This window comes from Loxodonta africana, chromosome 4 (genome assembly GCF_030014295.1).
Source record: "Loxodonta africana isolate mLoxAfr1 chromosome 4, mLoxAfr1.hap2, whole genome shotgun sequence".
Classification (NCBI taxonomy): Eukaryota; Metazoa; Chordata; class Mammalia; order Proboscidea; family Elephantidae; genus Loxodonta; species Loxodonta africana.
The window spans coordinates 94,838,143-94,861,236 of NC_087345.1; the positions used below are offsets into that span (position 1 = coordinate 94,838,143).

At 55.3% G+C, this 23,094-nt stretch overlaps 1 protein-coding gene across 3 annotated transcripts in view; it reads left to right on the top strand.

Annotated features, from left to right (window-relative positions):
• The window catches only part of HDAC7 (histone deacetylase 7), a 36,371-nt gene that overhangs the window by 10,394 nt on the left and 2,883 nt on the right, over positions 1-23,094 (top strand). Inside the window, exons 2-23 of one of the 3 annotated variants that reach the window (XM_064284328.1) lie at positions 5,516-5,566; positions 9,109-9,311; positions 9,429-9,519; positions 9,797-9,908; positions 10,593-10,708; positions 10,925-11,050; positions 11,462-11,553; positions 11,722-11,832; positions 11,986-12,166; positions 12,373-12,569; positions 12,807-12,980; positions 13,775-14,003; positions 15,480-15,613; positions 15,942-16,062; positions 16,324-16,373; positions 17,723-17,830; positions 19,059-19,114; positions 19,285-19,372; positions 20,141-20,260; positions 20,493-20,590; positions 21,853-21,971; positions 22,870-23,003. In XM_064284328.1, coding sequence (XP_064140398.1) covers positions 5,516-5,566; positions 9,109-9,311; positions 9,429-9,519; positions 9,797-9,908; positions 10,593-10,708; positions 10,925-11,050; positions 11,462-11,553; positions 11,722-11,832; positions 11,986-12,166; positions 12,373-12,569; positions 12,807-12,980; positions 13,775-14,003; positions 15,480-15,613; positions 15,942-16,062; positions 16,324-16,373; positions 17,723-17,830; positions 19,059-19,114; positions 19,285-19,372; positions 20,141-20,260; positions 20,493-20,590; positions 21,853-21,971; positions 22,870-23,003 — 2,711 coding nt within the window. The remainder of the gene's footprint in view (positions 1-5,515; positions 5,567-9,108; positions 9,312-9,428; positions 9,520-9,796; positions 9,909-10,592; positions 10,709-10,924; positions 11,051-11,461; positions 11,554-11,721; positions 11,833-11,985; positions 12,167-12,372; positions 12,570-12,806; positions 12,981-13,774; positions 14,004-15,479; positions 15,614-15,941; positions 16,063-16,323; positions 16,374-17,722; positions 17,831-19,058; positions 19,115-19,284; positions 19,373-20,140; positions 20,261-20,492; positions 20,591-21,852; positions 21,972-22,869; positions 23,004-23,094) is intronic. The other 2 variants (XM_064284330.1, XM_064284329.1) reach the window with 2 other exon arrangements.

A 23,094-nucleotide genomic window follows, 5' to 3' on the forward strand; every position in this document is an offset into this window, starting at 1 on the left:
GGTGAATTTCCTTAAAATTTTGGAATAAGAATCCTAATCAGGAGAGAAAACCCAGGGGTCATAAAGGAAAAGATTGAAACATTTTACCACGTAACAATTAAAACAAACGAGCAAACAACAACAACAAAAAAAACCTCTATATGGAAAACTTGAAGTTTTTAAAATTATTTGTTGTTTGTTTTGTTATGTGGTAAAAACAAAAGACTTCTATATGGAAAACTAGAGGGTCAGCAAAAGAGAGGAAGACCCTCAACAAGAGAGATTTATGCAACGATTGTGAGGATGGCGCAGGACCGGGCAGTGTTTGGTTCTGTCGTACTTAGGGTCGCTAGGAGTTGGAACTGACTCGACGGCACCTAATAACAACGTAAGAACTAAGTGAGATATTACAGTGCTTTAGCGCAATAATCGACACACAGTGAGCGCTCAGTACATGGATGATGATGATGATACCTTAGAAGTCTCCCTGGCAGTCTTGGGAGGAGGCTGAGTGGTCTTGGTGGCAGAGGTGAGAGGGCTGAGGGGGCACATCTCTAGGCTTCCCGTGCAGCTGGGAGGGGCGGAACCAGTGGGCAGGCAGAAGTAGGGTACACAGGGAGGCAGGGGTCTGGCCGAGAAGAGCTCAGGAGCTGAGGGAAAGACAAGAAGCAAGGAATGAGTGTGAAACCTCAGAGGGGAGAAGGAGCCGTTCTGAGAGGCAGTCCTGGGGTGGTGACCATGCTTCCTGTTGGGGCAAGCTCTGGCCTTGAGAAAGACCAGCTCAGGCTGGCTTAGAAGGAGCAGCTGGCTTGAGTGGGGTGCTGGGGGGGCAAGAGGTGAGACAGGGAGGGACAAGGCAGACTCTGCTGTCAGAACCTAAACTCTTATCCCCGTATTACAGATGGACCCTCAAATCTTGACTGCTCAGGATGTTTTGCTGATGTTAGGAAAGGTGGAAGTTAGATATCACGATGAACTTCCTATCTCAAGGATTGGAGATACTGAAGCAGGGGAGTGAGGATGAGCATGAAACTTCTAAGTCTTTGAGGGCTTTCTGGACTTGAGAAATCCTGGGGCAGTCTAGACTAGGAAGTTTGGAATAGGGGCGCCTGCCGGCTCAGGAATTCTGTAAGTGGGCAGGGCAGTGCAGGAGCAGGCCATGCTGTAAGGAGAAGGCCGAGGGTGACAGGAAGTGGATGCAGGCACTCTAGGCCTGCCACCCTGAGGAAGTAACTGTGCCCCCCGCTTCACAAAAGGTGGGCAGGGGAGGTTGAATGGTGGTCTGGGAGGCCCCAGAAGGCAGCCAGGGCTTGGAGGAACCCTTGTTTTTCATTACCAGAGGACAGTAGGGCTCTCTAGAGCCCCAGAACCCATGGCCATGTGCAACTCAGAATGGCCCCAGAGCTCCCTACGTCAGGATCCAGCCAGGTCTCCGCCTGTGAGGAGAGGCCATAGGGTGGAATGGGGGGCCTGGGATGGAGGGCAAGGAGCCAGAGAGGACGCTTTCCCACCCCCAGGGAGCTCGAGCTGCCGCTGCCATGGTTACGTCTGCTTCCTGTTTGATTCATCTCAAACAGCAGAAAGGAGGGGCAGGGCTCCCAGCTCCGGCCACCGCTGTGTGGGGCTGTTTACAACAGCCGCATGTGGGATTCCCAGAAAGAGACTCCAAACCGGACATCCTGCGGCTGCAAAATACCCAGGTGTCAAGAGCTAAAAATAGCTGCCACGGGGCCCCAGCCGCCCAGAGGTGGCGGGGAAAGGGGCACGCTCATGGTGGAGGCGGGAGGCCAGCTTTGTGGCCACACATCCCTCCAGTCTTCTGTCTGGTGCACAGCTGCTGAGCCTGCGGAGCTTCTCGGTTCCCTGGCCTTGGACCGACAACAGGCCTTCGTCTGGCTGCGGGGTTCTCGCTTCTTACCCGCTCGCAAGGACCGTGGCCCTGCCCTGATGGGCAGCTGGCCCCTCTGCCTGCACAGGAGAAACCCTGCAGCTTGCTTTGGGATGATAAGAGAGAGTCTCAGAGGGACTCGGGGAACGTCTAGAGCAGGGATATGGCAGGGCACCTGATCTCCTCTAAGACCTGCCTGTGACCAGCTCCTTGTTCTGAGCAGGGCAGGGACATGTCGTCCCAAATTATTGCTTGATTTCCACAAAGTCCTCTGTGTTGTGATTCTTCAGGGTTGTCTTCACAAGGGCTCAAAGCTGAAATAGGCAGTTTCTGCCTTCTCACCTGCAGCTGGGCTGGGGTTTGCCTCTGGCACAGGCCCTCTGTAGGGGTATGTGATTTGGCAACTTTCACCGTGCCCATCTGGGTCCTGCATTTGTCCTGCACCACTGGCCTGTGGAGAGTGGAAGTGCTGGGGGAGGAGCAGTGGAGTGTTTGAGTTGAAAGCATGGATTCTAAAGCCCAAATGTCTGGGCTCAAGTCCCAGCTCACCCACTTTCATGTTATGTGACCTCAGACAAGTTATTTAATACTGCTGGGCCTCAGTCTACTCATCTGTATAGTGGAGATAAAAATAATAACTGCCTTATAGGGTTGTCGTGACGGTTAAGTGAGTTAACAAATGAAAGGCACTTAGAACAACTCCCAGCACATCGTAGAGTTAGCTTACAAAAGTTCAGATGGAAGAGAGTATAGTTGGGAGAGGCAGGAGATTAGAGATGGGCAGGGAATGCATCGGGGAGAAAATGGCCTTTAGAATAGGAGGGGAGAGGATGCACTGAATAGTTGGGACCAGACACTGGATTGTCTATGCCAAAAGGGAGGCTGCAGACAAGGTCAGGAGGCAAACAGTAATAGCCATGACCATGGAAGGAGCGCCTAGCATGTGCTGAGTGCTTCACATGCAGTGTTGCTAATCTCAGGTGAACTCCTCAGTGTAGGGGTTCTTATCCCCTTATTACAGATGAAACCACCAAGGCTTAACCAAGGCTTAAACCCTGTTTCTGGCTCTCCCTGCCGGTCACTGATGGAGTCAGGGTTTGAACTTAGGTCCATCAGACCTCAAAGCCAATGTCCCCTATGCTATACACCCCCATTTCCATGACAGTTGCAGCCTGCCAGACTTCATTCAGTAGGAGTTTCCAGCCAGCTTGGAGCCCCCCGGGGTTCTGGATAAATCTGAGCAACAAACAGTTTAGAGCCAAGATTTTGAGCAATATAGGGAAATTCTGGAAGGCAGTATTCTTGGTCCCTCAGGTCCATTTACTCCTACCCTCATTTTTTTTCACTCTGACACCAAATAAGTGGTCACAGCCCTCTGAGAGGGGCAGTGAGGGGCTGATGAGAAGAGGGTCTTCAAACTCAAGCCAGTACCGGGATACAGTATATCTGCAATCTGGTTTCAGTTCAGCCACTGACAGGGAGCCTTCGGATACCAGTCCTTGCTGGGACTTATTGTCTTCCTCTGGGACACAAGGAGAGCTGTTCACCAGGTCTTATCTCTGTGGCTCTGGGCTCTTCTGAACTCAAGGGCTCTCAGCACAGAGAGTGAGGGGGAAGGGGAACAGAATTTTTTCCAGGAATTGCTTTTGGAAGCAGCCTCTGTTGCCAGCACACACACAGACATGCACACATGCACGCACACAGCTTTCTGAGCAGAGTTTATATCATAGATCATCATCACGAAGTATCCATTCTCGGCCTGGTAATAAACACTAGAGTACAGGGCCATTGATTTTCTCCCATCCAGAGAGTGCACGGTGTCCAGAATCTGTGGTTGCTAGAAGGGCAAGGTACAGAGAACCTGGCTCTGCTTCCAAGTGTGAATGCTACTGGCCAGCCTTCAGGCTGGTCCCAGCAGGCAGAGGACCAAGGCCGGGATTGGAGGCCTGACAAGCCTCTGAGAGTGGCCCTGGGGCCCAGTTCAGAAACAAACCTCTCTTCGGGGATAGGTCCTGCAGAAGAAAGAGGAGGCCTTACTAAAGCCCTGGTCGAGGGAGTGGTTAACCATGTCCTGAGGAGGAGTCTGCCTCCAGCGTGAGTGAGCTCCCTGGGGTTCACAAAATTTGAAGAAGGGCCAACTGAGAAATATTCATGCTATGTCCTAGGCAGGTGGCTAGGAGAGAGTCATTGTGTTTGATTCACCAGATTCAAACAAAGCTTGCTATGTGCCCAGCGAGGTGTCACATACAGGTAGGTATGGCTTACAAGTGAAACCATAGAAACCTTGATTAACGAAGTATCGAGATGTTGGACACAGAATAAATGTGAGCATCACAGGAGATGGGCTTGGGCTAGACCCCACAGGATGAGCAGAATTTGAATGGGTGGAGTGGCATTTCCCTGCCAAGCTGTGCCATTGAAGCATAGGGCACTAGGGTGTCTCAGTGGAGTCTCCCTGGGCCTAGAGTTGTGCCCTCCCCCAGCGTGTCTGCCTGTAGGGAGTTCTCCTTTCTCAACTTCTGGAAGAGGAACTGTGGCTGCCCCTGAAACCCAGACCTAAAAAAGCAGCTCCCACTGGTTGTCCTTTGGAAAATATCCCTTCTGCCCCAAGTCTGGCTAAAGGAGTACTTCTGTGTGTCCATCAAATCCTCTCTCCAGTCGTCCTCTCAGTCTTCCAGCCTCTTGTCCTCTTGGCCCTGAGCTGGGACGGCAGGAAGGGAAGTTGTCCATCTTGGACAGGAGGCCTCAGGACTCACCTCTGGGGTTGCTGGGATCAGTCTGCTGCTGTTCAGCTCGGGGTCTACTCTAGGGCTTTGAGGGCTCATAGTGGGATGGAATGGGAGGCTTAGGAGCCTGAGAGAGATGGCTATTTCTAAAAGAAAACTTTCTATTTCAGATTATCTGAGGAAGAGGCTGAGTGGGCCTCTTGTCTGGGGGAAATGAAGGCAGCAAGACATAGGATGGGGCAGTCTGGGAAAGGGGCCCTCATGTGGGGTCCTCAGGCTATGTGTTCCAGACTGCCGCTTCATGACTCCCACCAGACCTAACTCCACGTTCAGCCTGTGTCCCAGTCTCTTCCCTCCTGTGGGAGCCTCCTGTTCTCACCTTCGCCTTTATATGCCCACCTGTGGAGTCTCTGGCCAGGCCACAGCTCCCCCTTCTCCAGGCTTCTCCTTCCCATCATCTCCCTCCTGGCATCTATAGTGCAGCCTCACCAGCCATGCTTTCCCACTTCTGGTTCCACCTCACCTCCCCAGCCCTCTTCTTCAGGCTATGGGAGACTGGTGTGGCTGCCCAGGGAAGTCTGTACAGACCACATCAGGGACGGCTAAGCTGGGACCTCCCTAGGTTCCTACTGTGGCCTGGGCTCAGTCAGGCTGAGATATCTGAGTCACTTAGTAGGTTAGATGAGGAAGAGGGGGTTGGGAATCCCTCTCAGCTAGCATGGGAGTTTGAGAGAGGACTGGGGTGGGGAATCCTCTCTTTTGGTTAGCATCTTATAGAGGCCCCAAATTTTGGGGAGCTCAAGCTGAAGTAGAGCCTACTAGAGTGGCAGTGAGCCTACCTGGGTTGGCCCTGTCTCCTTCCTTCCCCCTTCCCCTCACTGCTCCTTGCAGCCCTTTCACTTCATCTCTCCTCTCTCTGCAGATGGGACCCAGGTGAGCCCGGGCACCCACTGTCCCAGTCCCCCTGGCACAGGTAAGACTCAGGCCTGAGGGAGACTGGGGGAGTGGAAGATGAGGGATGGAAAGGACACAAGAAGGATGAGAAGCTGAGGGGCTGGGGACGCAGGATAGCTAGCTGGTTGGTCAGAGAGTTGGGAGGTTATGGTCTTAGGAAAAGAGATGAGGAATGGGGGCAAGAGAGGCATCTCTGGATCCAGGCTGGTCCCAGTGCTAGGAGCTTGACAGGAAAAGGAAACACAGGGCATCCTTTTGGTCCTGGCTGGTTGTAGTGAAACAGAAAGGAAAGCCAGGAACTCATGCTTATATTCAGACCTCTGCCCTACCTCAGGCACTGGGCCAGGCGTAGTCTAGTATGTTGACTCATTCAGTCCTCACACCAGCCCTGCAAGGTGGGCCTGGCAGCCCTGGAGGATGGAAGGCAGCCTCATGGTGCTTGGGTGGGAGAGGACCCCCTCACCTTGGCTCTCTCACCCTTCCTCACCTCCTTCCCCTGTTGGCCTATGCCTCCTTTGCTGTTAGGCTGCCTAAGGAAGGATTGGAGTGGACCTCCTGCTGCTGCTCTGACCTAGGACATGCCCATGGGGCTAGACCTGGAGTGAATGAGGGGTTGCCCCTTCCTTACCTGCAGCAATTATCCACTGCAGGTCCACTGAATGCAGGTCATAGCCTGACATCTAGTAATAACATATGGCAGGGAGAAATGGAAGGCCAGGTAGTCTCCTTGCTTCAGTTCTGGCTTCCCAAAAGCTTACAGGTAGGTTGGAGAGACAGGACACACAAATAGAGAGAGAATGATGGAATGCAATATGTGGCCAGTGCCAAATGAGGGATGACTGATTGATGAGTTCATCTATTCGTTCAGGAAACGTTAATGCCTATGTGCCAGGGTACTGTCCCAGGCATTTTCTGGGAGATACAAAGATTTGGTGATTGATTTGACTAGTATTTATTGAGTGCCTATCATGTGCTAGGTGCTGGGGATAATGAGCAATGAACAAACCAAGTCCCTGTTCTATGGAGCTAAACTCAGCTGTGGTCCCATGAATAGCCAACGTGATTGAAGTCCAAGAGAGGGTGGGACCCTGGACGCTGGGCTGGGTCCAGGGGAGAGGAGGGGCTCCAGCTGGGCTTGGAAGAAAGGGTAGAATTGGAAAATTAGAACGTAGGGGTAAGGACAAGCACAGACGGGGACAGTATGAGCAAAAGCTCAGAGGACAGAAAGTACAGGGTTCAGTAACAGCTCATGGCTGAGGTGGGAGACCAAGCAGAGGGAATCCAGGTTAGGAGCAGACTGTGGAGCCCCTGAGAGGCATTCCCAGGGCTCCATTGACAGCTATGGCTGAGGTGGGGGATTTGGGTCCAGAAGTAGAAGACCAAGCAGAGAGAAGCTGGGTTAGGAGTAGATTGTGGAGCCCCTGAGAGGCATTCCCAGGGTTCCAGGCAGAGCCCCTCCCACCTTCTCAGCAGCCTTCTCCTCTGGACACTGTTCAGTGCTGAGAGTGAGGGGTGGGCCACTGCTCAGGAGGAGCTTAGAGTTTGTGTGTGGCTGAAGGTGCAGGCTTTGGGCCTGAGTGTCATGCCTTGGCATCTCCTAGGGCTCCCTCTTACATTAGCAGGGAATCCCCTCAGGAAGCCAGGACACCGGAACATGGGGCAGGGTTGTGTTGGTGTTAGAGGCCCAGACTGACAGGAATGAGAATCTAGAGTCCTTAGGGGGGTGCATGAATAAGGAGCGGGGGCATCAAAGCCATGCCTTGCCTCCTAGCCCTCTCTGTGGGGCTGCACTGGGGTATACACCCATCACCTCCAGCCTCTGATATCCATCCAGAGGGTTGTGGCAGGCACGTCCTTGCTTGGCTGTTTTCTTGTGGCCATCTCATAGTCAGAGACTGTTAAAGTGGGAGGCCCCTGAGAGACCATCTACTGCAAGCCCCTCTCTCTTTGCCCAGTGAGAAGCTCCCCTGAGGGGAGGGGACTTCCTGAAAGCCCATGGCGCATTAGAGTGTTGGTGGGAAAACAGCACCAGCCTCAGCAGGACTGGAATCCATGCTCCTGCCTAGCTGGGTGGCCTTGGGCAGGCCCTTCCCCTCTGAGCCTCAGTTTCCTCATTTGGGATAATTGAATAGTAATACCTAGCTCCCAGGGTGTCATGGGGGTGAAGTGGAAGGCTTTTGTAGACACTCATGCACGTATGCCACAATCTTAAGACTGTGATTAATAATGGTCAGTGGGGCCTGGATGCTGAACTTCCTGACTCCCTGACTAGTGTGCTGCTTGCTTTCCCAGGGTACTTTCCCAGTGCGCCTCAACCCAGGCCCAGAGAACAGCCTACGGCTGCCCTGTTGGGGGATGCCTCGCTTTGGAAGTGCTGAAGGCAGCCTCTCCGGTCACCTCTCAGGCTTTCCCTGTCATAGGGCAGTCTGCTCCCACCCTAACCTCTCTCCTTCTCCAGGAGACCCCCCTGCAAAGGTCCTACCTCTAAGTGTCTTGCACATCTCTGGCTGTTCAGCCCAGCCTGGCCTGGTGTAGTGCACAGGCGTAGAGTCTGCTCTGGCAGCTAGTTATAAATAGCCTTTGCACCCACAGCCTTGGCAGGGTGTGCCTGGCGTGGGTGCTAAGGACACTTGAGAAGGGGCAGCTGACCCTGCGGTCCTCACTGTGCTAGGCCCAGACCTGGCAAGCAGACTTTATGCCCGTGTGGCCCAGTGAGCTGAGGAACCTGTACTGCAAACAGGGCTCAGCAGGCCCAGGGTTGTAGGCCAGGGTGGCTACAGGTTTAAGGCATCACTTTTTTATCCCATGACCCAGAATAGAGTGTGGCAAGTCTGAGAGGGGTGGATAAAAGTTGGAGACAGAACAAAGTAGGACTGTTTGCCTGCCAAATGGCTGCCTTTGAGCCCAGCTCGTTAGAGAGCAGCTGAGCCAAATTCTCCAATTCCAGGGGCAGGGAGATTGGGGAGGGCAGGGCCCAGAGTGAACCGGTAGGGCCATAGCCCATCACCAAATCCCTCACAAGGTGAAGCCCTCAGCCCCAGGCTTAGTGGGGAAGCACTATGCTTGGAGTCTGGAGGCTGAACCTGACCACCGGTAGCAACAGAGGGTAGCTTTGTGCCGTGCATATGACTCCTTTCTCATGGCTGGAACGGAATTGATAATACCTTCCTTGCAGGATCAGAGTGAGGATTAAACAGGGCTTTGAACTGGTTCGGTCCGGTTTGAACCCCTGCTGAGAATTTGCTTTTCTAACGAGTTCCCAGGTGATGCTGATGCTGCTAATTAGGGTGCAAATTCTAAGAGCCACTAGTAGAGCAGTGGTTCTCAAGAATCACCTGGGGATCTTGTTAAAGTGTCAGATCTGATTCAGTGGATCTGGGGTGGAAATGCAAATTCTCAGCAGGGTTTCGAACCGGAACAAACCGGTTCTATGCTCTGGGATTAAATGAGAAGGCTCTGTGAGGGTGTCTTGTCATTGTTGAGCCTGAGGGGGCTGATTAGGCTGCAGCTACACTCCTTGCGCACAAACTTTCTGTCTGACCTTGACCTCTTTGTCCACAGGCCGCCTCACGCCCCACGCAGACACACCAGGCCCCCAGCCTCAGCCCATGGATCTGCGGGTGGGCCAGCGGCCCCCAGTGGAGCCCACCCCGGAGCCCACACTGCTGGCCCTGCAGCACTCACAGCGCCTGCACCATCACCTCTTCCTAGCAGGCCTGCAGCAGCAGCAGCAGCAGCAGCAGCGCTCCGCGGAGCCCCTGAGGGTAAAGGCAGACATCCTGCACACCGGTCAGCCCCCACCCCTCCCTGCAGCCTTCCCGGACCCTAGTCTCAGCCCTGTAACTCCTTGTCCCTTCCCGGGCTGCCGACTCTGTCCACAGCTCTCAATGGACACGCCGATGCCTGAGTTGCAGGTGGGGCAGCAGGAGCAAGAACTGCGGCAGCTTCTCAATAAGGACAAGAGCAAGCGGAGTAAGGACGGCAGCTGTGTGCATGGGGGACACAGAGGGGGCGGGAGGGTCACAGTGTGCCTACACGAAGGCCACCAGGTCTCCCTCTGCCTGCAGGCTCTGCTTGTGAATGTGGGTGTAGCTTCACAGGAGGGGTGGCACTTCCAGCTCGGCTCTTGCCTGCGGAGTCCCTGGGACACCTCGTACTAGGGGTGTGGACAGAGCAATGGGCAGAGAATGTGCCAAGAAGCCAGTCTATCCACCCACCCCAGCCCACTCGTGATTCTCCTCCCCTGCAGGTGCCATAGCCAGCAGTGTGGTTAAGCAGAAGCTGGCGGAGGTGATTCTGAAGAAACAGCAGGCAGCCCTAGAGAGAACAGTCCATCCCAGTAGCCCCAGCATTCCCTACAGGTACCCTCCCTTCCCTCCTGCTACCTCGCATCCCCACCATGCTCCTTCCTCCCTATAGATATTGGTGAGCACACACACATTTGCCCCTTTGCCTCCCCAGATGCTTATCACCCAACCCTTCTCCTTTACTTCTAAACATTATGTCGCCCAAGTCCTCTCCCAACTGACACCAGCCTTCTCTCCTGTAATTCTCTCTTTCTTCAGTGAGGCCTTCCTCCCTACACACACACACACCACACCCTGGCCTTTTTCTATGAGTCCCTTCTCTCTTTACACCTACCCCTAAACACAAAAATGTCCCGGTTCCTAGAGTGTGTTCCTGTCCTGTGAGAGGAACAGAGTCCCCACCCTGTCTAGCCCCTGACTTAGGCTCCCTGAGTCACTGGCTTCTCTGCCTAGATCAGAGATCTGTAGATTGCACTGCTGGGAGGGGTGGGTGGCCTGCTGTTGTCACCTGGAGATGGCCCCATTCCTGCTGGCCCCATGCTGCCCCACCCTGTCCTCTGCTACCTACCCCCCACCACCCGGCAGAGACAGTGACTATGGAGGCGGGTCTCCAGGGCCCAGGCTCAGGAAGGAGCCCTGGAGCAGAAGAGGTACTAATGAAGGTGGTTGTGCAGAGTGAGGTGGCTGCAGGCCTCTGGGTTCCTGCCCTCTGAAGTAGCCTTGGCACTCACTTTACAGAACTCTCGAGTCCTTGGAGACAGAAAGAGCCACCCGCACCATGCTCAGCAGTTTTCTGCCTCCTGTTCCCAGCCTGCCCAGTGACCCCCCAGAGCACTTCCCCCTGCGTAAGACAGGTGAGCAGGACAGACAGGTGGGTGCTTAGAGGAAGGACCTTGGACAGTAGGTCAGGAGTGTGGAGGGCTGGGCTGGGCCTGGGAAAGGCCAGCATGCTGTGGTTTTTTCTCCCCCTCTGCCTTCTCTTGCCTTAACCCAGAAGTGGTGACTGGGTGTGAGGGGCTAATGCAGAGGAGAGAAGGGTAGGGCCTGAGTAATGCTGGTGCTCCCCACAGTCTCTGAGCCCAACCTGAAGCTGCGCTACAAGCCTAAGAAGTCCCTGGAGAGAAGGAAGAATCCGCTGCTGCGGAAGGAGAGTGCCCCACCCAGTCTGCGGAGGCGGCCAGCGGAGACCCTCGGGGGTGAGGGCCAGCAGGGCGGGTGGGGGTGACATCCTTAAAGCTGGGTGGTCTTGTCCCTTTGGGGCTGGTCTCCCACCCCCTGACAGCGGTCCCCTCCTCAGGGCCCTGTGTGAGGTTGTACAGGGTGTGGCCTACTCATAGATTCCTTCCTGGCCAGGGGACTGAGCTAGGGGTAAAACACAGCCATGCTCTGTGACTAAGCTGACAACTGTCCAGGAGAAGGGGCACCTTTACAAAAACTGTCCAAAGGCACCCTGTAGCCTAGTCGGGGGCTGCTTTCTTCCTGCTTTTCAAGAAAGAAAGCAGGAAGCAGAGGCCGCCCATAGGGGCAGGGGTCTTGTTCCTGGATGTCCAGGACCAGGGGGCTGGCTCTGGCCTCTGACTGCACATCCCCCTCTCCCTAACCCCCAGACTCATCCCCCAGTAGCAGCAGCACACCCGCGTCAGGGTGCAGCTCCCCCAACGACAGTGAGCACGGCCCCAACCCAGTCCTGGGCTCTGAGGTAAGGCCTCACAGGGTTTAGGCTCTCCCGGGTAGGTCTGAGGCTCAGCTCTTGCTTTGCAAACCACCCCCCCGACCCCCACCCCTTGAGCCTCTGGGAGTTCCGGGAAGGCATGCCCAGGGGTAGCAGCCTGGGAGCGGTGACCCCTCGCCCTGCTCCCCGTGGCAGGCGCTCTTGGCCCAGTGGCTGCGGCTGCAGGAGACCTCTCTGGCTCCATTCACCTTGCCGACAGTGTCCTTGCTGCCCGCAATCACGCTGGGGCTGCCCGCCCCTGCCAGGGTGAGTGGCCGGGGTGCCCCTCCCCCGACTCCAGGCTCCTGCAGCTTCTTCACCCCCAACTCACTCCCTTCCCACCACCTGCCCCTATTCACCTTTACTGCTCGTCTCCCTCCTGCACTGTCCTCCTGTGATGGCTTCTCACCTCTTCCCCAGGCTGATGGGGACCGCAGGACTCATCCAACTCTGGGTCCTCGGGGACCAGTTCTGGGGAGCCCCCATGCTCCCCTCTTCCTGCCTCCTGGCCTGGAGCCTGAAGTTGGGAGCACCTTGCCCTCTCGCCTACAGCCCATCCTCCTCCTAGACCCCTCAGTCTCTCATGCCCCGCTGCTGACTGGTGAGTCCCCCTGCTTCTTGGTGAAGGGGCTGGGCCCTTGTACCCTGCTAAGGGCCAAGCTTGGGGAGGGGCCTGTCCTTCTTGCCTGCTCTCCAGCTCCCTGCCCTCCTGGGTACCTCCCTGCTTTGTCCCCCTCCCCCATGCCCTTGCTTCTTTCATTGCTCCCTAGAGTTCCCTCCTTATGCCCCCGACCCCATTCTTTCTAGTGCCTGGGCTTGGGCCCCTGCCCTTCCACTTGGCCCAGTCCTTACTGACCACCGAGCGGCTCTCCGGGTCAGGCCTCCACCGGCCACTGAGCCGGACCCGCTCAGAGCCCCTGCCCCCCAGCACCACTGCCCCCCCACCGCTGGGCCCCCTGCAGCCCCGCCTGGAACGGCTCAAACCTCACGTCCAGCTGATCAAGGTGAGGGAAAGTGGGTAGGGAAGTTGGCGAGGGGGTGCTTAACCGGGCTTCTGGCAGCTGAAAGAGGAAGGGGGGCTTAGGGAGGGCAGGGCCCTGGAGGACAAGAGAGAGAATGCAGCTCTGGGGTCAAAGCTGGAGTCCTAGCAAGACAAGTGGCCGCCTAGCCCGCCCACCACCTGCCACCCTGCACCCCTCACTCCAGCGTGGCTGCTCAGCCCAGGCATCTCCCTTCCCTAGAGGCCAGCCAAGCCAAGTGAGAAGCCCCGACTACGGCAGATACCCTCAGCTGAGGACCTAGAGACAGATGGCGGGGGCGTGGGGCAGGTGGGAGACGACAGCCTGGAACACAGGGAGTCAAGCCATGGGCAGCCAGAGGCCAGAGGCCCCTTTTCTCTTCAGCAGCACCAGCAGGTATGAGAATGCCCACGTGCCCTTCAGAGGGTGTAGTCAGAAGACGGTGGGACCCAGGATAAGGTGGGAGGTGTGACATCAGTGCAGGGACAGGTCCAGGACCCATGGTTGCCTGACACAGATCCTTGCATGTCTCATCCACACCAGGGTGTGTACACACACACACACAGACACGTGCACACACGCATACACACAAACATGTGCACACATATGCATATGCTCCAGCAGCCTGCCAGTCTAAGGGTGAAGCCATGTCCCTTTTCCAGCAGAGAAGCTGGCCTTTCAGGAAACTATACACACTCCTGCCCTAGTACTTCTCCCCTGTGACTGGCATCCCAACCCCAGGAAGGTGGCTAGGGCAAGAGTGGGACAGAGCCAGGCTCAAGTGCTTCAACCTCATAATGTTCGCACTGTGTGAGTCCAGCCATGGCAACAGTCTACACCCAGGCAGCAGGTCATTCAGGTCCCCACACCCTTGGGCAGTTGTAGTCCCTAGAGACAAGGAGATCCTGGTTTGAGCTGGGCCTGAGGTCCCTCTCCTGGGCTCTGACTTTGGAGACCCAAGGGCCCAGGTAGCTCCAGTGGACCTGGGTGGTCAGTCTGTGATGCAGGCCACTGGGGGCTGGTGGAGGCAGGGGGCTCTGAGAATCAAAGACAGAGCCCAGCAGAGAGGCAGAGCATCCTGGAATCTCACCAGAAAAGGGAGCCTGCCTGGAGGTTGTCAGGATAGTCGGTAGAAGCCAATGGGGCAGGATCCTGAGATAGTGGCAGCTGAGGCTCCCTCTTCCCCTCAGGTGTTCCTCTGGGAGCAGCAGCAGCAGCAGCGACTGGTGGCGCGGCTCCCCAGGGGAGGCCCTGGGGACTCTGTGCTGCTTCCCCTGGCCCAGGGTGGACACCGGCCTCTGTCCAGGGCTCAGTCTTCCCCAGCTGCACCTGCCTCATTGCCAGCCCCAGAGCCCATTAGCCAGGCTCGTGTCCTTCCCAGCTCTGAGACCCCCGCCAGGACCCTGCCCTTCACCACAGGTAAAACCAGGGTTGGAGTGAGGGGCCAGGGGTGTGAGGCTATGTTTGTGTCATGGTGTCACTCAGGGCATTCTTAGAATGCTTCCTTCATCTCATTTGATCCACACAACCTCCCATGAAGTAGGTGGAGTGGGTGGTTATTCTCCTTTCACAGATGGGGAGACTAAGGCTTAGGAAATCTAAGGTGACCAGCTTGTGGTCAGATAGCAAGCTAGTGGTCAGGCCAGGGAATTTGGGTCTCTTGATAACTAGTTTGGAAACCCTGGTGGCATAGTGGTTAAGAGCTATGGCTGCTAACCGAAAGGTTGGCAGTCTGAATCTACCAGGCGCTCCTTGGAAATTCTATGGGGCAGTTCTACTCTGTCCTATAGGGTTACTATGAGTTGGAATTGATTCAGTGGCAACGGGATTGGTTTTTTTTTTTTTTTTGCCAACTAGTTCAGTGCTTTAAAAATGATATTGATTGTTTTTCTGATTGTAAAAATAGTTCAAAAGTATAATAGAAATTTTGAAGAATACAGAGAAGCATAAGAATAAAATAAAATCAACCAGTGCTCACCACCCAGAGATAACCCATCTTAAATTTTGCTATATTTCAATCCACTCTTTGCTCCAGCCTGAGTACAAATACCATATCCGCATAACTACATTTTACTCAGTCCTCAAACAATGTGAGTTTCCTAGTATTTCACGCAGTATTTTATTTTTATCTAAACATTTCTCGTTAGTTGAACATTTAGATTGTTCCTGATAGTTCTTCATTTTAATTTCCTTATATATAAACCTGTACTCACCTCTGGGAGTATTTTCCGAAGATCAGTTGGTTTTAAGGAGTGGCATTCCTGGGTAAAATGGCCTGAGCATCCTGAAGGTTCTTGGTGCCCTGCGATGCCATGAAAATGCCCCCTGGAAAGGTTGGAGCACTGACCCTGCCTGGCCATGCTCAGCGGCCTCCACCAGTGGCATCTCCCTGCTGGTCACTGCCCAAAAACTACCTTTGTCTTATCACATGGCCCAGTGTCACTGTGGGGCTCCCCAGCTCCCAGTTTGGGGGTTTCCTAGGAATTCTTTCTCCTCTCATTGTTTGAGGTGGCCTCTACGGGTGAGACCCCTGACATTAGGCCTCACCCTGTTTCGTTAGGAGCACTTGAGGGCAGCCTAGATGTGTCGGGCAACACTGCAGACTGTCATTGTGTCGGGAAGGTGTGGCTCTGTGGCTCCTGTCGAGCGCCGTGCTGGGGTGCTATGCTGGTGTGTGCGTGAGGTTGTCTGAGGCTCCCTGGGTCAACATCGGGGGTGTGCATGTGTGTGGGAATGACTGTGGCTGGGGCGATGGGTTAGATGGGGTACTCGTGACTGTGCGGTGCGAGGGGGGCCTACCATGCTGACTTCATGGGGAGTGCTGGCTGTGGAGGTGCTGGCGGGTACTCTGTCCAAGGCTAACAGCCAGGTGGGCTGCGGCCCCTCTCCCGGCAGGGCTGTTCTATGACTCAGTAATGCTGAAGCACCAGTGCTCCTGTGGAGACAACAGCAGGCACCCGGAGCATGCTGGCCGTATCCAGAGCATCTGGTCCCGGCTGCAGGAGCGGGGACTCAGGAGCCAGTGTGAGGTGAGGGGATGGGTGGGGCTGCAGCGTCAGAGGGGAGAGTGATGGAGGGGAAGGAGTTGGGGCTCCAGGGCCAGCAGGAGGTGAGGGGATGGGTGGGGCTGCAGAGTCAGAGAGGGGAGCGATGGAGGGGAAGGAGTCGGGGCTCCAGGGCAAGCGTGAGATGAGGGGATAGGTGGGGGTGTAGAGTCAGAGGGGAGAGTGATGGAGGGGAAGGAGTCGAGGTTCCAGGGCCAGCGTGAGGTGAGAGGGCACATGAGGTCAGTGGTAATGGATGGGAAGGGTGTGAGCAGGGGCTTAGGAGCTTGTGGGCCCTCACTCCCCTCCTCAGTGTCTCCGGGGCCGGAAAGCCTCCCTGGAGGAGCTGCAGTCAGTCCACTCTGAGAGGCACGTGCTCCTCTACGGCACCAACCCACTCAGCCGCCTCAAACTGGACAACGGGAAGCTGGCAGGTAGGACCCGGTGCTGCCTGGTGTTCCCCCAGGTCCAGCCAGTGTCCGGCTTGCCTCCATCCCCTGTACTTTCATCCCAGCCCTCCAGCATTCTTGCCTCCCCTGACCTCCCCATCTCCTCTTCAGCCCCCTCTTCCTCGCCCTACCCTCTTCCTTCTCCTCACACTCCCACCCAGGCCCTCTAATCAGGGCCTCCAGCTTCTGCCAGGCCAGAGGCTAAGCAGACTCACATTCACATGGCCGTTCGGCCTCTCCCCACAGGACTCCTGGCACAGCGGATGTTTGTGATGCTGCCCTGTGGTGGGGTTGGGGTAAGTGTGCCCAGGGGTCTTGAGTGGGCATTGCCAAGGGCTCTCTGAGCTCCTCCCTTCAGTTCTCCAGGCCCAGCCCCTGCCTTCTTGTTCTTGGGGTTCTGCAGACTAGGTGGGCCAGGAAGTTTCCTACAATGTCTACTGCTAGGCGGAATCCCTCCTGGTGTATGGGATCCTATGGACAGTGTGTCCTTGACCATTAGTGTCTCCTGAGTGTGGAGCCCAGGGCCTCTCACTTAAGAGGTGGTTTGTAAATATTGAATGAGAGAGTGAATTTGAGGCTTAAAAGCAGGGCCAAGATTGGGGCCTGGGATCATCTGCCTTTGTAAGAACCTTGTATCTGGGCATTGGCCATACCACACCCCCCCAGATGGCTTTGTCTACCCAGGAGGGGGCCTCCCAGGCTGACTAGGGGCTGCCTCTGGGCTGTCCTCAGCTTTGGTCTGCTGGGGTGGGGCTGTGATGTTGTTTCCAGTGTCCTGCCCCGGAACACAGCATTTCACTGTCCAGCTTTGCTTCCTCGCTCCTCACTCTGTTTTGGGGGCTTCTTGCCTCCTCTGCCAGTGCTCTCCTTGCCTAAAATGTCCCACAGTGGTATCCCTGGCAAGGTATGGAGGCACGGGATGGAGCCTGGTTCTGAAGGAAAAATGGGAGCTATAGCTGGTGGGAGGGCTGTTTGGGAGTCAGCCAGTGCCCTATTCACAACTTCCCATTTCTTGCCACTTTCTGATTTTTCCAACTGTTGTTGCTTCTGTTTTCTCCTCCCTCCTCTCCCTCTCTGTCTTTCTCTCTCTCTCTTCTTTCTCCAGCCTCTTGCGACTCTCTCTGCCTTCCTCGCCTCTCTTGGTCCGCCTCGCCCTCCCCATCTCCCCACCATGCCCCCCGGCCCCTCCCTAGCCTTGAGGCCCAGGGACTGGGTTTGGGGGGCCTCCCAGCCTGGGCTAGGGGCCCTGAGTGGAAGACAGTGGTGCAGACGGCCCCGCCAGCTCCGACCATCCCGCAGGGCCTGAGCAGAGTCAGCTGGGGCTTAAAACCCCCTCCCGGCCCAAACCCCAAGTCCCGCCCAGGTAACGCCATGCCCCCTCCCCCGAGTGGGGAGGCAGGCGTGATGCTGCCGGCAGAGTGCTGGCCAGATACGGGCTGGTGCTGGGACTGAGGCTGGGAAGGAGCCATGCTGGGATTGGGGGACACAGGAGGCCTTGCCTTGGGGCGGTGGGGCACTGGGGAGGCAGCGCTGTCTGCCCAGCTCCCTGCCCCTGGGGTCCTGGCCGTGGGGTGGGCACTGCCCCATGGGCCCTGGCACCTGTGGGAGGCCCTGGATGATGCAGGCTATGACTCTGGTCCCACAGGTGGACACTGACACCATCTGGAATGAGCTGCATTCCTCTAATGCAGCCCGCTGGGCTGCAGGCAGCGTCACAGACCTTGCCTTCAAAGTGGCTTCCCGTGAGCTAAAGGTAGGAGGTTAGGGTGGAGGTGGGCAACCTATGGAGGAGGCAGCAGGATGAGGCAGTGGGGAAGGCCAGGTCCAAAACCCCAGACAAGGCTGCCTCTTTCCTCTTGGATATAACCCAGAGTTTTGGAAAGAAAATCAAGGGCTGTGGGACCAGGGTGAGATTTGAACCCTAGGCTCATGTTTCTCGGTGAGCAGTCAACCCTCTGTGAGCCTGGACCCTTGGTCTCCAATAGATTCAGGGTCATGATCATCCAGGACTGAAGGCAAGTGCAGAACTTCTTTAGACCTCAGGCACAGGTCAATTTGTTCTTCCCAGTACTGTATTTACATAAACTGGGTTGGTGCCCATGTTCGTTTTGCTCTGGGGCTGAGCACCTTACAGGGGCTTGTTCTGAGGTCCACTGTCAGAAGTCCCATTGTTTAGAAGCTTAGAGCCCAAAGTGGCCAGAGTGTTCTAAATGGCATAGCGCCTTAGTGAAGCTTTGCAGTGAACAGCACAGCTGTGGCAGCAGCTCAAAAGGTCAGGTAGGAAGCTTAGGGCACAGTGAGATTATGTTAATGGGGGAAGAACAGGTGGGAAAAAGAGGGTGAGTATGGTTGTACAACTGGAAGAATGTAATCAGTGTCACTGAACTATACGTGCAGAAATTGTTGAATTGGTGTATGTTCTGCTATGTATATCTTCAACAACAACAACAAAAACTATTTGAGAAAAAGAAAAACAACACAGTCCTGGTTTTAAAATCCTAGCTCCACCACTTACAACCAGGAGACCTTCAACAAGTCGCTGAACCCCCCAAAGCTTTAGATTTTCCCTCACCTGTAGATTGGATCATGATAATGTGTACTGTACCTCATGGAAATGCTGTGAGGATTAGATCATGTTTATCTCAGGGAGCTACTGTGAAGACGAAACTCAGGGTTTAAAAAGTGCTTAGCACGGTGTCAGGCACTTGGTTGTTGCTTAATAAACAGGAGCTGTTGTTATTGCCGAGTGATAGCAGTCTGGTACACCATGGCTGGTTTTGTGCGTGTCCAGCCCGAAAGGGAGGACAGAAGCATGTGAAGAGTAGGGCTGAGCAGTGGGCGCTTCAGATCCTGCCTGGGCACAGTCAGATGTGCCAGCAGCTGTCGCTCCTTCTCAGAGGAGGTACCTGGGGGTGGGGGCAGGCTCACACGAATGTGTGTCAGAGGTTTGGCTGTTTGACACGTGTTCTTTCCATTTCCAGAACGGTTTTGCTGTGGTACGGCCCCCAGGACACCATGCAGACCGTTCCACAGCCATGTAAGGCTTGGGAGAGGGCTGGCGGGGGCAAGCGCAGGCCTGGATAGAGCAGGGTGGGTGGCAGGCCCTGGGGTCTTCCTACCGGGACATTCTCCTGAGCCTTCTGGGGCTGGAGAGGTAAGGGCATGGGGAGGGAATGGCCTGGCAAGACCTCTCTCTCCTCCTTTCAGGGGCTTCTGCTTCTTCAACTCAGTGGCCATAGCCTGCCGGCAGCTGCAACAACAGGGCAAGGCCAACAAGATCCTCATTGTGGACTGGGTAGGTCCTGATTCCTAGGCCCCTCAGAGTGGAAAGTCCTGTGGGAAGAGATCTGAGCCTGGTGTCAGAAGACATGGCTTAGGTCCTAGTTCTGGATTAGTCTCCTGGAGCCTCTGTTTTTTCTGTGGAAAATGGGAGTGAAGATAGTACCCACCTCACAGGGCTGTTGGGAGGCCCAGAGGAGACAGTATGTGTGAAGGAACTCCCAGAGCTTATGGGAGGATCATTTGCATTGTCTTTTGGCCTCTATTGCTTCTTTCAGCAGACTTAGTAAGTCCTGAACTTCCCCTACAGGTAGTGATGCTAACAGTAGTAGCAGTTAACATCGATATACCACTAATAGCATCTAGATGCTAATGGTTTTACATATATTTAATCCTGACTATATAATCCTGACCATAACCTGTTTTCAGATAAGAAAGCTGAGCACAGAGAGATTAATTTGTACACAGTCACATACCTAGGAGATGTGAGACAGGGATTTGAACTTGGCAGGTTAGCTCTAGAGTACATGCATTTAACCATAAGCCATATCACTTCTGTGTTGACAGTTGTGAATGGGGGCATTTCTAAGCGGAAGTTGAGATCAGTGGAGAAACTTTCCACACTGGAGCCCATAGGTGGTCCTAGGAGTGACTGAGTGCAGGGCTGTTCCACTAGGGTTGACCCTCAGAATTGTTACCAGCCTTGAAACCTTTCCAACCTGTCCCAGCCGCCATCTCACTGCTTTTGGACCTTCCCTTATCCACCACCCATCTCTCCGCACAGGACGTTCATCATGGCAACGGCACCCAGCAGACTTTCTACCAGGACCCCAGTGTGCTCTACATCTCTCTGCATCGCCATGATGACGGCAACTTCTTTCCAGGCAGTGGGGCTGCGGATGAGGTAGCTCTGTGGCGGGTCTGCATCTCCCAGCCCCGTTGACTCTCCCCTCTGGTGCTAACTTGGCCTCTGTCATGACTAGCTATGTGATCCTGGGCAGACTGTATAGTCTGACTTTCAGGTTCCCCATCTGGAAGGTGAAGAGGCTGGACGAGCTGGTCTTGCAGTGCTAACATCTTGGGATTCCTCTTCTGGCATCTGCTCTCTTCATATCTCTCTTGCTTCTTGTTTTTAGGTGGGGGCTGGCAGCGGTGAAGGCTTCAATGTCAATGTGGCCTGGGCCGGAGGTCTGGACCCCCCCATGGGGGACCCTGAATACCTGGCTGCCTTCAGGTATATGCTCTGGGGCCCAGAGGTGGCCAGACCCAGTCAGGCCTCCCTTTCCTGCCCCTCTCCCAACAGCACCAGGTTGGAGGTGACCAATTGGCTTGTTGGCCTGTCCCAAACTAATGACTAGACTCTAGGCCCGCCCAGGTGGGGGGGTGGGGGTGGGGGGGAAGGTGTAGTTACTGGCCAATAGGGGTCAACAGTCCTGATGGGAAGACAGGACATACACACAAGAGTGAAAAAGTCAGAGGGTGTTTTATTAAGTTACTTATTACCAAGAACCAGTGTAGAACTGAGTTCTGGGAGCTGGGCAGAGTTGAGTAGGCAAAGCTGTCAAATTTAGTCAAAGAAGGCTGCCTGGAGGGGTTGGGCTTTGAGCAGGAGCTGAGGAACTTAAACTGATGGAGAGAGTGGGCGAGCAGATGCTGTCTACCTTGGGGAGTTACCTAAAAAAGCCATCATCTGGAAGAGGGGCTTTAGGCTTCGGTCAGGAACCTCATGTCTATTTCACTCTGGAGTCCTGCATGCCATTTGGGAAAAAAGAATCCTGGAAATAGATCTTCTGATGCTTTTCTGGAGGTATTCTCTACAAGAGCCCATTCTGTAGGACCTCCAGGCTGGGGTCCCTGGCTTCTGCATGCCCAAAGGTTGCGTTGGGGCTAGAGGGAGGTAGCTATGAGGATCAGGCAAGGGGAGAGGATGAAAGAATGGAACTAGGTGGCCCAGGACCTCAGAGGGTCTAGTTGCCCTGGTCAGCTCTCAGTTGGTGAGTGGTGAGCATGGTCAGCTCAGTCCAAGGTGAGCGGCAGCTAAGTGCTGAGAATTTTGTCCCAGAGGCTTAGTGACCAGAGCCTAGCTTATCCAGCTGTGAGACTGTCCCTGCTCTGTGGCCCCGCCTGCTGCACCCCACAGACATGCATGTGTATACACTTACACATACACTCGCCCTCACACACACACATACACACACACACACATTCTCCTTTGCTCTTGTGTCCATCCTTGGCTCCTTTCTGCTTCTTGCTAGTTAAGTGCCCTGGGCGGCTGAGTCCTCAGGCTGTGCCAGGGACATACATGGTTGGCCAGCCAAGGGCAAGGAGGCCAGAGGGACCCTGCTGGGGGGGTTGGTGTCTTGGAGTCCTAGGAGCTGGGTGCTCCACAGAAAAGCTGGTGGGAGAGGGCTGGCCACATATGTGCTGGGCAGGACCACACCCCTTCCCCAGCAGCCCTGACAGTGCAGTGAGCACCCCCTTCTCGCAACCTCACAGGATAGTCGTGATGCCCATCGCCCGAGAGTTCTCTCCAGACCTGGTCCTGGTGTCAGCTGGGTTTGATGCTGCCGAGGGTCACCCACCCCCACTGGGTGGCTACCATGTGTCCGCCAAATGTAAGGAGGGCTAGCCTAGGGGAGGTAGGGAATGAGGCCGGGCTGGGGTGGGAGGCACTGCCAATTCTCAATGGGAAGGCAGCAGTGGCCGGCCCAGGTCCGGGCGTGTGAGGACTCGGGTATGGCCACTGGTCCTGGAATTTCCTGGGATCTCTTAGCCTAGCATAGCCCAGGACCCTTCTTGTGACTCGATCAGCTCACCACAGAGGATGAGCTCATCAGACCCCTGGGGACTTAAGTCCATCAGATGTCAGACTGGAAGCTCAGCCCTAGAATCCTACCCCCTATTGTGTTGGTCCCACGCTGGGTTGGCAGCGTCTCCAGAGGGAGCACGGGAAGGAACTGTGTTCTTAGAACAGAGGGAGCCCATTCAGTCCCCCGGGCCATAGGCCTGGAGGGCAGAGAGAGGAGATGCTGTGGCTTAGTGACAGAAACCCAGGCTGGAGGAGCTGTCCCAGTTCAAGTCCTTGCCTTGTCATTTACTAGCTGTGGGACCTTGCACAAGTCCCTTAAGTTCTCTGAACCTTGAATGAGGCATGTTGTTGGGTGCTGTCAAGTTGATTTTGACTCAGCAACCCCACGTGATAGAACAGAACTGTCCCATAGTGTTTCCTAGGCTGTAATCTTTACAGGAGCAGATTGCCAGGTCTTTCTCCCACAGAACAGCTGGGTGGGTTTGAATCACCAACCTTTTAATTAGCAGCTGAGTGCCTAACCACTGTGCCACCAGGGCTCCTTTGAATGAGGCATACTCCTAGGTTTTGCATGGGGCTCAATGAGAAAGTACTTGAGTCATTATTTACAAGGGAGGAAGCAAGCAGAGAAACAACAGAGGGAGAGAATGGGTCTGCCTCTCCTCCACTCCGTCCCTCCTACTTCTCCCCCCACAACCATCTAGGTTTCGGGTACATGACGCAGCAGCTGATGAACTTGGCAGGAGGTGCAGTGGTGCTGGCCTTGGAGGGCGGCCATGACCTCACCGCCATCTGTGATGCCTCCGAGGCCTGTGTGGCTGCTCTTCTGGGCAACAAGGTGAGCTGCCACCCCTGCCTCCCATGCATGCATCTGTGGGGCAGGTGGGCCAGGCTTTCCCAGCCAGTGCCCCAGGGAGCAGGCAGGTGGG